Source organism: Meles meles, chromosome 4, assembly GCF_922984935.1.
Source record: "Meles meles chromosome 4, mMelMel3.1 paternal haplotype, whole genome shotgun sequence".
Classification (NCBI taxonomy): Eukaryota; Metazoa; Chordata; class Mammalia; order Carnivora; family Mustelidae; genus Meles; species Meles meles.
The window spans coordinates 7,743,043-7,755,043 of NC_060069.1; the positions used below are offsets into that span (position 1 = coordinate 7,743,043).

The 12,001-nt window shown below is 47.7% G+C and overlaps 1 protein-coding gene across 1 annotated transcript in view; it reads right to left on the bottom strand.

Moving 5' to 3' along the window:
- Positions 1 to 1,187: 1,187 nt before the first annotated feature.
- BFSP2 (beaded filament structural protein 2) overlaps positions 1,188 to 12,001 on the bottom strand; it is a 58,397-nt gene continuing 47,583 nt past the window's right edge. The window contains exons 5-6 of the mRNA XM_046003549.1: positions 8,047 to 8,178; positions 1,188 to 1,412 (exon numbers count right to left, since the gene is read on the bottom strand). Of these exons, the coding sequence (XP_045859505.1) occupies positions 1,188 to 1,412; positions 8,047 to 8,178 (357 nt within the window). The remainder of the gene's footprint in view (positions 1,413 to 8,046; positions 8,179 to 12,001) is intronic.

A 12,001-nucleotide genomic window follows, 5' to 3' on the forward strand; every position in this document is an offset into this window, starting at 1 on the left:
CAGGCTCTCTGCTCGGCGGGGAGCCTGCTTCCCTTCCTCTCTCTCTGCCTGCCTCTCTGCCTACTTGTGATCTCTCTGTCTAATAAATAAATAAAATCTTAAAAAAAAAAAGAAAAGAAAAATCATGCAAGGAAGACATGAACAGACATTTCTCCAAAGAAGACATCTGAATGGCCAAGAGACACATGAAAAAATGCACAACATCACTCGGCATCAGGGAAATGCAAATCAAAACCACAATGAGATATCACCTCACACCAGTCAGAGTGGCTAAAATTAACAAGTTAGGAAAAGACAGATGCTGGCGAGGATGTGGAGAAAGGGGAACCCTCCTACACTGTTGGTGGGAATGCAAGCTGGTGCAGCCGCTCTGGAAATGAGTATGAAGGCTCCTCAAGAAGTTGAAAACAGAACTACCCTATGACCCAGCAATTGCACTACTGGGTATTTACCCCAAAGATACAAATGTAGTGATCCGAAGGGGCACCTGCACTCCAATATTTATAGCAACAATGTCCAAAGTGGCCAAACTATGGAACGAGCCTAGATGTCCATTGGCAAATGAATGGATAAAGAAGATGTGGTATACACACACAATGGAATACTACTTAGCCAAAAAAAAAGAAATCTTGCCATTTGCAGTGATGTGGATGGAACTAGATGGTATTATGCTAAGCAAAATCAATCAATCAGAGAAAGACAATTATCATCAGATCTCACTGATGCGTGGAATTTAAGAAACAAAACAGAGGCGTCTAGGGGAAGAGAGGAAAAAGTAAAACAGGACAAAACCAGAGAGGGAGACAAACCAAAAGAGACTCTTAATCACAGGAAAGAAACTGAGGGCTGCTGGAGGGGAGGGTGGTGGGGGATGGGGTAACCGGGTGATAGACATTAACGAGGGCACGTGATGTAATGAGCACAGGGTGTTAAGACTGATGAATCACTGACCTCCACCTCTGAAACCAATAATACATTATATGTCAATTAATTGAAATTAAATTTAAAAAATTAATTTGAAAAAAATTTCCTGCAAGGACACAGGCTGTGGTTGTATGTATGTGTTGCGGTGTTTGAGGGTGATTTCTCCTTCTTACCTTAATTGCTTCTCTAGGGTTTAACAAACTTTTAAATTTCGAACCCATGGGTATGTATACGTGTCCCAGGAAAGAGGGGCGACGAGAGGCTTACCCGCTCTCCTCCCTGTCCAGCAGGGCGTGGTAGGACGCCACGTCCCTCTGCAGCTGGGCCTTGTGTGCCAACAGATGCTCGCGAGCCTGCTGCTGCTGCTCGGCCTCGGAGCGCATCTCCCTGAGCTCTGCCTCCAGCCGGCTCACCACGGCGCCCAGGTTCTGGAGCTCGATGTCGTGCCAGTGCTTGGCGTCGTGCAACGTGTTCTCCAGGCCTCGTTTCTGCCAAAGAGAGAACGCGGTCCACACCCGAGGCCGCATGCCCGGCCCTCGAGGAGGGAGTTGGGCAGAGCTGCGGGAGGGGCTGCGCTGGGCCTGGGCCGCCCATTAACTCCAAGGACAAGGGCCTGGCTGAGTTGCTGAGGGAGACGACGACTCCGCCTCCAGAGGCCAGACTCTTGTTTGGTCTCATTCACAGATCCTTCTGCTGAGGGGGAAGGCAGCCAAGAGGGGAAGGAGAGGGAGAACGATGAAGTGTACTGATGAGACAGAATGAAAGATAACGAGAGAAAAAATGAGAGTGAGAAACTGACACACTCAGGAGAGACAGTTTGCAGGTGTTTTTTCAAAGAAATCGTGCTCTCTGAACTGCCTCTGGGCCTTTCTGCTCATGATTTCTCACTCCCTGCGGGGCCCTTTCCTCCTCCACTGCTGAAACCCCATCCATCATTCAGCTAAAACGCCTTCTCCTCTGACTCTCTTGGCCAGATTGCCAGAGTTCGAAAGAATGTCTCTGGCCGTGGCACACCCGACCGTGTTTTCTTCGGTGTGTTAGTAGCACACCTTGGCCAATGCCTCTTCCCCTATCTGCCCCTTCACTGTGGGCTCCCCAAGGCCCCATCTTGAGCCTGTTCTCGCTGACCTCTGCTTCCTGGGCCTGCGTTGGTTGGTCTTTGCCACACTCATGACCTTAATTGTCTCTCTCCCGATGACTCCTGCATTGATGTTTCCAGGACAGATGTCTCCCCCCAGAATAAACCTGCTTCTGAGTTTCTTCCTGGAAATATATAGAAGTCATGGGCACCTCCAATCAACGTATCCACAGTGGAGCCACCAACTTCTTTCTGAACCTGTCTGCCTCTCCCGTGCTTCCGCTGGCGAATTCACATGGACTAGAAACAAGGGAAGGGCATGTCCCTCATCTTCCTCCCCTCCGCAATTCAATCATCATGGAGTCCTGCCTCTTATGTATTCTGGAAAGTTTTCACATCTGTGCCCTCTCTCCCCCAGCCACAAGTGCCCAGGATGAATGCTTATCACTGCTCCCTTGGGGTAAGCTCAGTAGCTTGTAACTCATCTCTTGGTCTCTAGTTCCTCCTACTCCTGCATTCTCTACACAGCAACCCCTGTGCTCTGTCGAAAGTCCAAATCTGGATTTGTATCTCCCCTTCCTTCTCACTTGGATCATTCCTATTCATCCCCAAGTCCAAGCTTGGGGGTTACCTCCCCCAGGAGGGCTTCCTTCTTCCTTGATAGTCTCTTGCCCTTTCCCCCCACCAGGCTGTGTTAGGGACCCCTCCTCTGGCTTTCCATGGCTGCCCAAGTACCTGCATGCCCTTAAACTTGTCATAGTGGGCTGAGCTGCTTGGGGCATGTTTCCTCTACCAGACAGTGAGATCTTCAGAGATGAAAGGAAGTTTCTGTAACTCTCATGGTAAGACAGGGGCTGGCACAGAGTAGGTGCTCATCTGGGGGTGTTGCCAGGATGACAATACTTGTATTATGGTTACACTTATTGCTCTACCTGTCTCCCCATTAGACAGGAAACCTCATTTTCTCATATAGCAAGCCCTGCAGACTGTAGCGCTGACCAACAAACACCTTTAAAAAGCTGTGTGCATCTATCTTTAACATTTTTAATAGTTGTAATCATGGTGTACCTATAATTTAGCATCTGGCTTTTTACATAACACATAAGAACAGATAAATATCTTTTCAAATTGAGATAAAGTCTCATTAAAACAACTTTCTGTACCCTGTCTCCTAGGAGATTTTTCATACCTTTTTGATTACTATGGTTGAAATGGATGCTTTTTGGTCATGATGCCATCTTGAATCATGGCTCCTGTTAAGTGGGGGCCCCCATATCACTTTATTTAAACCATCTTAATTCCATAAGACATAAGAATATTGAGTCAGATTCCCATCCTAGGTACATTTACAGGTAGCAAAAATGTGACTAGTAGAAAATAAATCTAGATCAGTATCTGGTCTAGGGTTATTATTTTGGTGAGATCTGAAAACCCTTCTATGGCAAAGAAGATGTGGAAATGGCCACCTGCACTTTGAGAACCTCTTGTTCCAAACTCTCTGGGTTTTCCCACTTTGCTCATCAGGAAATTCCTTGGTTTGTAGTGTTTAGTGTTGATGTTGTACCTGTAACACCTGTAGTTTGGAAAGATCTTTCATGGAATCATGTTTGGATCATTTGTCTAGTTTTTGCTCCATGTTCACAGGTGACTTCTCTGCTTGGCCTGAAGTTTGCTCTGATGACTTAGGACCCATTGCCCAACATATGTTTATGCAAATGCCTGTCAGAGGCCCTCTGTCTCTTCCGTCCCATCCTCAGTGTCTCGGTCCAGCTTCTTCCCACCCAAGTCCCTGACATCCTCGCCTGGTTCTCAACAGAGACTCTTGGGCTCGAGCGATGGCAATCAGGCCACTGCCACCCATCTCCCCACTCCAGCCTCCACAGTAGCACAACACTGGCAAGCAAACCCAGGTCACAGAAGCACACTTATTCCCCAGTTTCTGGAGATTTGAAGGGACTTCCTTGAATTGCTAAGCCCTCCAGAAAGTAAAAATAGTGACCTTATGTGGTTTCTGGCCTTGAACTCCATTCCTGATTTGAGAACACAGAGCTCAGTAGGCTTTAAGCACCATTACTGGTGCCTGGTTGCCAATACAAAGAGGGCCTTGCTGGCCAAGGGGACAGCCAGTGCCGCCAGCTCACCTGCCTGAGGCTTAGATGAGCTGTGGGGCCCTTGTGTGTGTGCGGGTTGCTCTGACCAAGGATAACAGGTGTGGCTGGATGGACTGAGCTGTGTCTGAAAGCTGCAGGAAGGTGTGCTCCTTATTCCGGCTGTCTGGGCTCCTATCCTCGACTGGAAGGCCCAGTGACCAGAGCTCTGATCTACTAGCTCGCAGGGGACAGAGGCGGCCTGTCCTGGGTCCCAAGCACAGCCAGCATGCCACTACTCCTACCTCTTCTGGTTGGGGGTGTGAATTTTCTTCCGATTTGTTCCGGTAGTCAGGACGATGGGGTTTGAGTGAGGTGATTGGATGATGCCAACCTGGGATTACTATTTCAGTGGTTATAATAATAATTTTACAATGGTAGGCAGTAATAGATTCCAGTTATTTACTGCTCACTCTGTGCCAGGCACTGTGCTAAGTAAGGGCTTGACCTGCCTTGTTTCATTAGTCATCATCCCCATGACTTTATGAGGCAAATACAGGTCGGTTGAGCAGCAGAGCACATTTCCAAAGGCAGGTGCGATCCCAGTCTCCATCCCACGTGTTCTTTCTCTAGGTGGCCTTGCCACTGCCTCGTCAAGAGGTGGAGTTTCTTTCCCTTCCTGTGGGATCTGGGATGGCCTTTGACTGCTTAGACCAACAGAGTTCTGTATAAGTGACATTCAGGGATTTTTCAGGCCAGGTGGTAAGAGGCCCGGTAAGAGGCCCGGGGCATCTGTGCTGATGCTCTGAGGGAAGCTGGATGCCACAGCAGCAGTCTGACTACGAGACTGCCATGATTTGAGGAAGTCACAGCTAGCCACCTGGAGAGGCCCCATGGAGGGAGAAAAAGAGACGCACAGCTGAGGCCCCACATATGTGAGCGGAAGCCACCATTCTTGGAAGGGCCGGCCCCAGCAGAGGCCCCAGCTCTCTCTGCTGGACTCCACCTAAATTGCAGACTGAACGAACACATTTTTTACTGTTGTCTGAAGCCACTTACATGGCAGATACATAAGATAACCTGAAGAGATCCTCACTTCGCAAGTGAGAAAACAGAATCTTAGAGCCATCACTCCGCTAATGAGTAGAGGAGTCAAGATTCCAGATTCCAGAGTGAGGGCCAGTCTCCAATTCCAGAGGCCTGCTGTGGTCTAGAAGTGCAATAGAGCCAGAAGGGCTTGGCTCTCCCCCTTGTTACTCCTGTTCATGGGCAAACCCCTGAATCACAGTTTGCTCTTCTGCAAAATGGGTTGTCAGTCACCGCACTTCTCAGTGTTTCTCTGAGTGTCCCATGAGAGAATGCATGCGAGCATGCTCTCGTTACCATTAGTATCACTTTGAAGAAATGACATTTTGGGCCCTCATCAAGGGCTTTGGGGACATGAAACAAATGAGACACGGTCTCTGTCCTCAAGGAGCTGATGTGACGTCAGCGGATGAGCTGACAGAACCACGTGAACCACAGTGCTGTGAAAGCGAGTGGGTGGCAGGTGGAGAGGTCACCCCACCTGTGGGAGTCAGGATCTAGGCTTTTCGCTGTTTGTAGCACTTGCGTATCTTCTACCTCACTTGTACCAAGGGTGTGAGGACAGGTGGGGGTGGGCAGAGCTGAGGGGAGGGGTCTCCTTGCAGCCATGGGAAGAACATGTCCAAGGGCTCAAGTGTGGGGGACCCCCCACCCCTAAGGGTGGTTCTGGGCATTTCCCTTCCTGTGGAAACCGGGCTGGTCTGTAAAGGAAGCCCAAGCACTGGGGGTGCTAGAAGGTCTGGAAAAGGAATCTTTCTATTTTACCCCCAGGCAATCCCAGTGGAGGGAGGGACACTGAACATGCAGGAAAGGACAGTAGATAGAGAAATGCTCCACATGGGGCAACAGTGGACAGGGGAAATTTACTGAAAGAAGGAGAGAGGGGATAAAACTTCAGAGGTATTTTGGAAACAGAAGGCAGAGGATCTCGTGTTTGGGGACCTTAATCCTACCTGCAGAATGGTGCGGGCGACAGCATCTGCTGAGGGACAGAGGGGAGGGCAGGCTGGTGCCTGCTGAGAATGGAGGCTGCTAGGAGCAACCGCTCTGGGGAGCACAGTACCCTCTGCTGTGTTCAGTCATTGGGTTGAACCCAATGTGGTTATGAGCTTCTAGAGGACGGGAACCATTCCCTTCATGGTCACGTCCCTGGGACCTGCCTCCTGGAGGGCCTAGCACACAGCTGGAGCAAGTATATATGTGGAATGTGTGCTGAGTGACGGGCTGCCTCCCCTCAGGTGCGGTTCATCCAGGCTTTCTGATGATGTGGGCTTCAGTGTGTGTCCCCAGCGTTTTGCCTGGCACTTTCTGTTATGAAAGAGTGGCGTTTTGACAGCCATAAAGACATCTGGGGAATAAATGGCAGCCCCCTTATACGTGTTTAAAGTGACTTGGGGAAAAGGCAGCAGCCCTAATATTAGGATCAAGGGTTAGGGCAAGGGAATAAAACTAATGAGCATAAAATTCACATAACTCTGAGTAAATAATGCTAATTGTCTTTCAGTTAAAAAAACAAAACTAAAACGGCATTGTTTAGGCTGTAGTTTCCCGATTTTTCTCACCTCAGATCCTCTTCTCACATCCCGTTGCAGTGAACGCAATCCCATCACAGAATGTGAGGGAGAGCTGGGGCAGTGACGTGTGTGTCATGTGCTATGCTGTGGCATGACAGCGTCTTCCTGAGCTGACTGGGTGTTGTGTGACCTTGTTGCCTAGAGGATGATGGACCTAAGGGAACGGAAGACACATGAAGGAGGGGAACTCGGCGTTGATGGAATGATCCTGACCATGGGTAGTGAAAATGTTGTTTCTGAGGGAACCAACTAGAATAAATCCTTGAGCTAACTTACTGGTAGGCTAAGACTGCACTGGGAGGTGGGGCTGCTGGTTTGGTGACGGAATGGATTTGGGTGGCAAGATTGAGATGGGGAGGGTGTATGGGGAGTGGTAGAAGAAAGGGGCACTAGCGATAGTACTGGAACTTTTCCCAAGGCTTGAAGCTGAGAGACGGGCTCCTTGGACCTCGGTAGAATCCAGACCACCTCAGCTTCATAAGGATTACATGAACCATCCCCTCTTGAACTGCAGTGTGGACAAAATGCTTGTGGTTCAAATCGGTACACATGGGTCCCCCGCAGGGGCCATCAAGGAGGAGCTGTAGGCTTAATACCCTAATAGAACTTCAGTTCACCCCAGAAAGCAGAGGGTAAATTGCTGTATTATTAATAATTATTTTAAGTATTATTAATAATAAATAATGCAAGAGACCTTCCCACAAATCCCAGTGAGTCTGAGGAGCTCCCTAGTCTTAATTTGGGTTTCCCAGAAGCAGAGCCTGAGCCAGGGATCCTGGTACCTGTAAAGAGTTAAGGGATTGCTCTCAAGAAAAGGGGAGCAAGGAAAGCAGGATAGGACAGAGGAAGGCGCTAAGCCAGGAGGAAGTCTCAGTTGGAGTCTGGTACAGCCTGATCCCACAGGGAGACTGCGAGGATCGTGAAGTACAGGGCGAAACCCCTTCCACTTGGAAGCCAACGAGCTGGGCTTTTAAGCCCCGCGTCAGCCAGTCATTGGCTGAGGGCTAGAGGAGGTGGGCCTAACCGCCCAGGCCAGGCGTCCACTCTTCGGCTGAGGCCAATTCTCTGGAGAAGTGGGACATCTGTGGATGTGAGCGGCCAACACTCAGCAGTGGCCTGGTGCCGCGTGTTCCGGTGAGGCACTAACAGCCTTCACTATACTGGTTGTGATTCGGTATCAGCTGACCCTTCTGGGGCTTCAAGACTCTTGTGAACTCTAACCCAGATGACTACAGTGCAACCGTTGGGAGTAAAACATTGACATAAGAAATGCCAGGGCTCTTCCCAGCCCACTCACCAAGGCCCGCAGGGATTCCGTCTCCGCCTGGAGGCTCTGGACCTGGCACGAAGTGTTGTGCAGCTCCAGCCTGAGGGCAGCGGCCAGCTTCTCTTCCTGGGTCTGTGCCATGCGGGCCATCTCTGCCTGTTGCTGGGGAGGGGCAGGTCTCCGCGTGAGCAGGGGTGCGTGGACAGTCCGAAGCCCGCCTTCCCTCCTGCCCTTCCCGGACCCACTCCACAGCCTCTAACTCAAAATCCCTCTTTTTCCACGGGCACCCATCCTGATTTGCATACAAGCATTTATTGAGTTTGAACATAGAGTGCATGCAAGTAGAATAATTCAAAATCTTTTTCTGGAGGATTTATGGGAGAAAGTCTCATTTTGTCCCTGTGCCTTAATTACCCAGTTCTCCTCTTTCCAGTTTCTTATACCTCCTCCCAGAAATTACACACACACACACACACACACACACACACACACACACATGATAGCTGTATCCGTCTGTTATATTCTTTCTCTCTCTTTCTTTCTTTCTTAGAAAGAATGAAGAGAGAGAGAGCACAAAAGGGGGTGGTCAGAGGGAGAAGCAGACTCCCCCGATGAGCAGGAAGTCCTGAGACTCCAGGATCATGACCTGAGCTGAAGGCAGTCGCTTAACCAGCTGAGCCACCCAGGCAACACCCCCCCCAGATATTTCATACATTTATAAGTAAATATATATGATCATCCTCTACTTGCTTTGGTACTTAATATATCCTAGAAAATATTCTCTACCAGTATATATAAATCAATTACATTCTTTTTAATGGCTCCAGAGTATTGCCTTGTTTGGAAGTACAGAATTATCTAGAAGCCCTGCACTGAGGAGCACTTAGATTGTTTCCAGTCTTTGCCTGTTACAAACAATAGTGTAAAGAATTACCTACAACCCTCATTTTCCACACGTGGGGGTATCTCTGTGGGGTAAATCCCTGCAGTGGGACTGCTGACTCAAAGGGTATGCATCTGTCATTTTGACGGATGTTGACAAATTGCCTTTCAGAGAACTCCCAACCCGTCCCAATACTGTCAGGCAGTGCCAATTGCCTCACACCTTCTTCAAATGTGGAACTATCCAACTTGATCTGATAGTCCCTGTTTCCTTATAAAAACCAGTCTGGCCACAGTTGTGAACACAAGGGGAAGGTCTGTGTTTTGCAATTTCTCCCTCAGCAAGGACATAGTGTGATTCTTTCCCATACTTTCGGGGGAATAGGTCATTCTTTCTCTCTCTGCTGGAGAAAGGGGAAAAACTAGAGATCACCTTCATTCATCTGTGGTACAGCCTGACGCACGTCTCTAACTCAGTGATAGGGGAGAGAAAACCTGTTCTGGATTGACCATTTTTACTACATATGAGTACTTATTTACAGAGTTATGCAAAAGTAGTCCAGTCAAACTGACTGACTAAGAAACCTGGGGTCAAAGGGCTCATATCCCAGGTGTAGTTCTCCCTGTGTGAGGGCTAGACAGAGCTTAACAAAAACATCCATTCAAGGTCTGGGATAAGCTATAGGTGAATGGAAGCTGTGGGCCCAGTTCAGACTGGTCAGCCCATGGCTGTGTGTCCCTGGACCATCATTCAGCCTCTCTGAGCCCCAGTCCCTCCCCACAGAATGCAAATGACAATGAGAAGAGACACTATGACACTTCCAACACGTTATACATGTGGAAGCTTGTAGAACATTAAAAGCATGCAAATAGTGACTGTATGTACTTCTCTATACGTAAAAAGTAGTATCGGCCAAAAATGAGTTTGTAAAAGCCACTCTAGGTTGGGTACTACTAATGATAACTAACAGGCGCTAAGCACTTATTCTGTGCCAAGCACTCCATTAACCGCTTAAGTCCACTATTTCAGCTAATCTTCACGACCCTATGAAGCACGTGTCATTGTTATTCCTATTTTACATGAGGAAACCGAGGCAGAGAGACTGAGTTATTTTCTCAAGATCGGTGGTCTGTGAAATGCTGCGGCCCATGCCAGAGCTGTACTCTCAACCAGTTTTGAAAGCCACTGCTTCCACCAATTCATTTCCACCAATTCATCAAGAACCCCAAAAGTGGGGGCACCTGGGTGGCTCAGTTGTTAAACATCTGCCTTCAGGTCAGGTCATGATCCCAGCATCCTGGGATTGAGTCTTTCGTCGGGTTCCCTGCTCAGTGGGAAGCCTGCTTCTCCTTCTCCCACTTACCCTGCTTGTATTCCCTTTTTTGCTATCTCTCTCTTCATCAAATAAGTGAATAAAATCTTAAAGAAAAAAAGAGCCCCCAAAGTGGAGCCATCTTCCCCAAAGTGAAGGTGGACCCCTCTAAAACATCCTCATGGTCTGTCAAGTCCTGCTGTGATGGGTCACCCCATTTCCTCCCTGTCTTTGGGGTTGGGACTTGGCCGGGTGGGCTGTGTGGGTGGGAGGGCAGGGTTCCTGCAGACAGATGCAGCTGGAAGGTGCAGGTGCATAGAACGGCCAGAAGCAGCTGGCAGCCGGAAGCTGGGGAGGGTTAAATTTTCGGGAAGTTTGTAAGCTGGTTGGTAAACACAGCCATCATTAAAAATTAAATTATATCCACTTACAATTAATATATATTAAAATGGTAATACTCCAAACACATCACTTGCTAATTTATTTCCATTTTATCATTATCTGTGCTATATCGAAGTTATTTATATCGATGGTACCTGTGGGGTAGGAATAACATTTAATGGTGAGCTTCTGAGCATCTCTTCCAAACTCTGCGCTTATTTACATCAAGTTAGGAGTTTGAGATCAGCTGTGGTGAGTTTTTTTACCTCATGGAAATTGGCAAACACTACAAATCAGGGTTTGAATTGTTTTTCTGATTGTCTAGACTTAAGGGATGCAGAAAATGTTAATGATGCAGATTAAACTTAAAATGGGTCATGTTGGGGCGCCTGGGTGGCTCAGTGGGTTGGGGCCTCTGCCTTCGGCTCAGGTCATGATCTCAGGCTCCTGGGATCGAGTCCCGCATCGGGCTCTCTGCTCGGCGGGGGGCCTGCTTCCTCCTCTCTCTCTCTGCCTACTTGTAATTTCTGTCTTTCAGATAAATGAACGAAATCTTAAAAAAAAAAATGGGTCATGTCTATAGCTGTCACATTATGAATAGCAAAAAAATTAGAGGTAATATCTTTCCAATATTTATAAACTATTATCTGATTTGCAAAGAAGTTACTCATGTCATTGATGAAAGGACTCATTAAGGTCAATGGAAATATCAACCAAAATTCATATTGGACCTATTCTCATTTATCATTGATGTGACTTTTTGCTTAATCGGATATTAATAATTGAGCATATTTTGCAATCTGATTTTGGACATTGTCGATGACAGAATTATAAAAACAGTTGGCAGATTTTGCAAGAGATAGCTAGTCAGTCACACTGAAGGGATAGGTGCAAATGGAAAGGCAAAGTATGTATTTTATTCTAAAATTTAAGTTATCTCTAAAATTATATAAAGAACACATCATCAGAAACATCTATGTTACTATGATACGATATTGTGAATCTGACTGGCAAATAAACACAGATGCTTACATTTGTCCTTGGAGAGTAGCTATGAAACATTACCAGCACACCCAGGGTCAGCAGTGGGCGTGAATGGCAGTCAAGTCTCACTGAAGGCAAATTTCAAAGCTTAGGTAAGTGGGTCTGGGGTAAATCCGCTGGTCAAGGCCATCACCACATTCCTGCAGGTGATCTGCCCTCTTCTCAACCCAGACAATGAGGGGTCTGTATTCAGAGGTACGTGCTGATCTTGGGGGGAGTGGGATGATTGCTGGATTGCTGGACTGGAGTGTTTCCCAAACGTTCAACAAGCAGCATGGTTTTTCACATATCTGAATACTGACTCAATTTTTATTTAGATCGATTCATGTTTCCTTTGTAGATAAATGTGTTTAAAATGGAAGCTG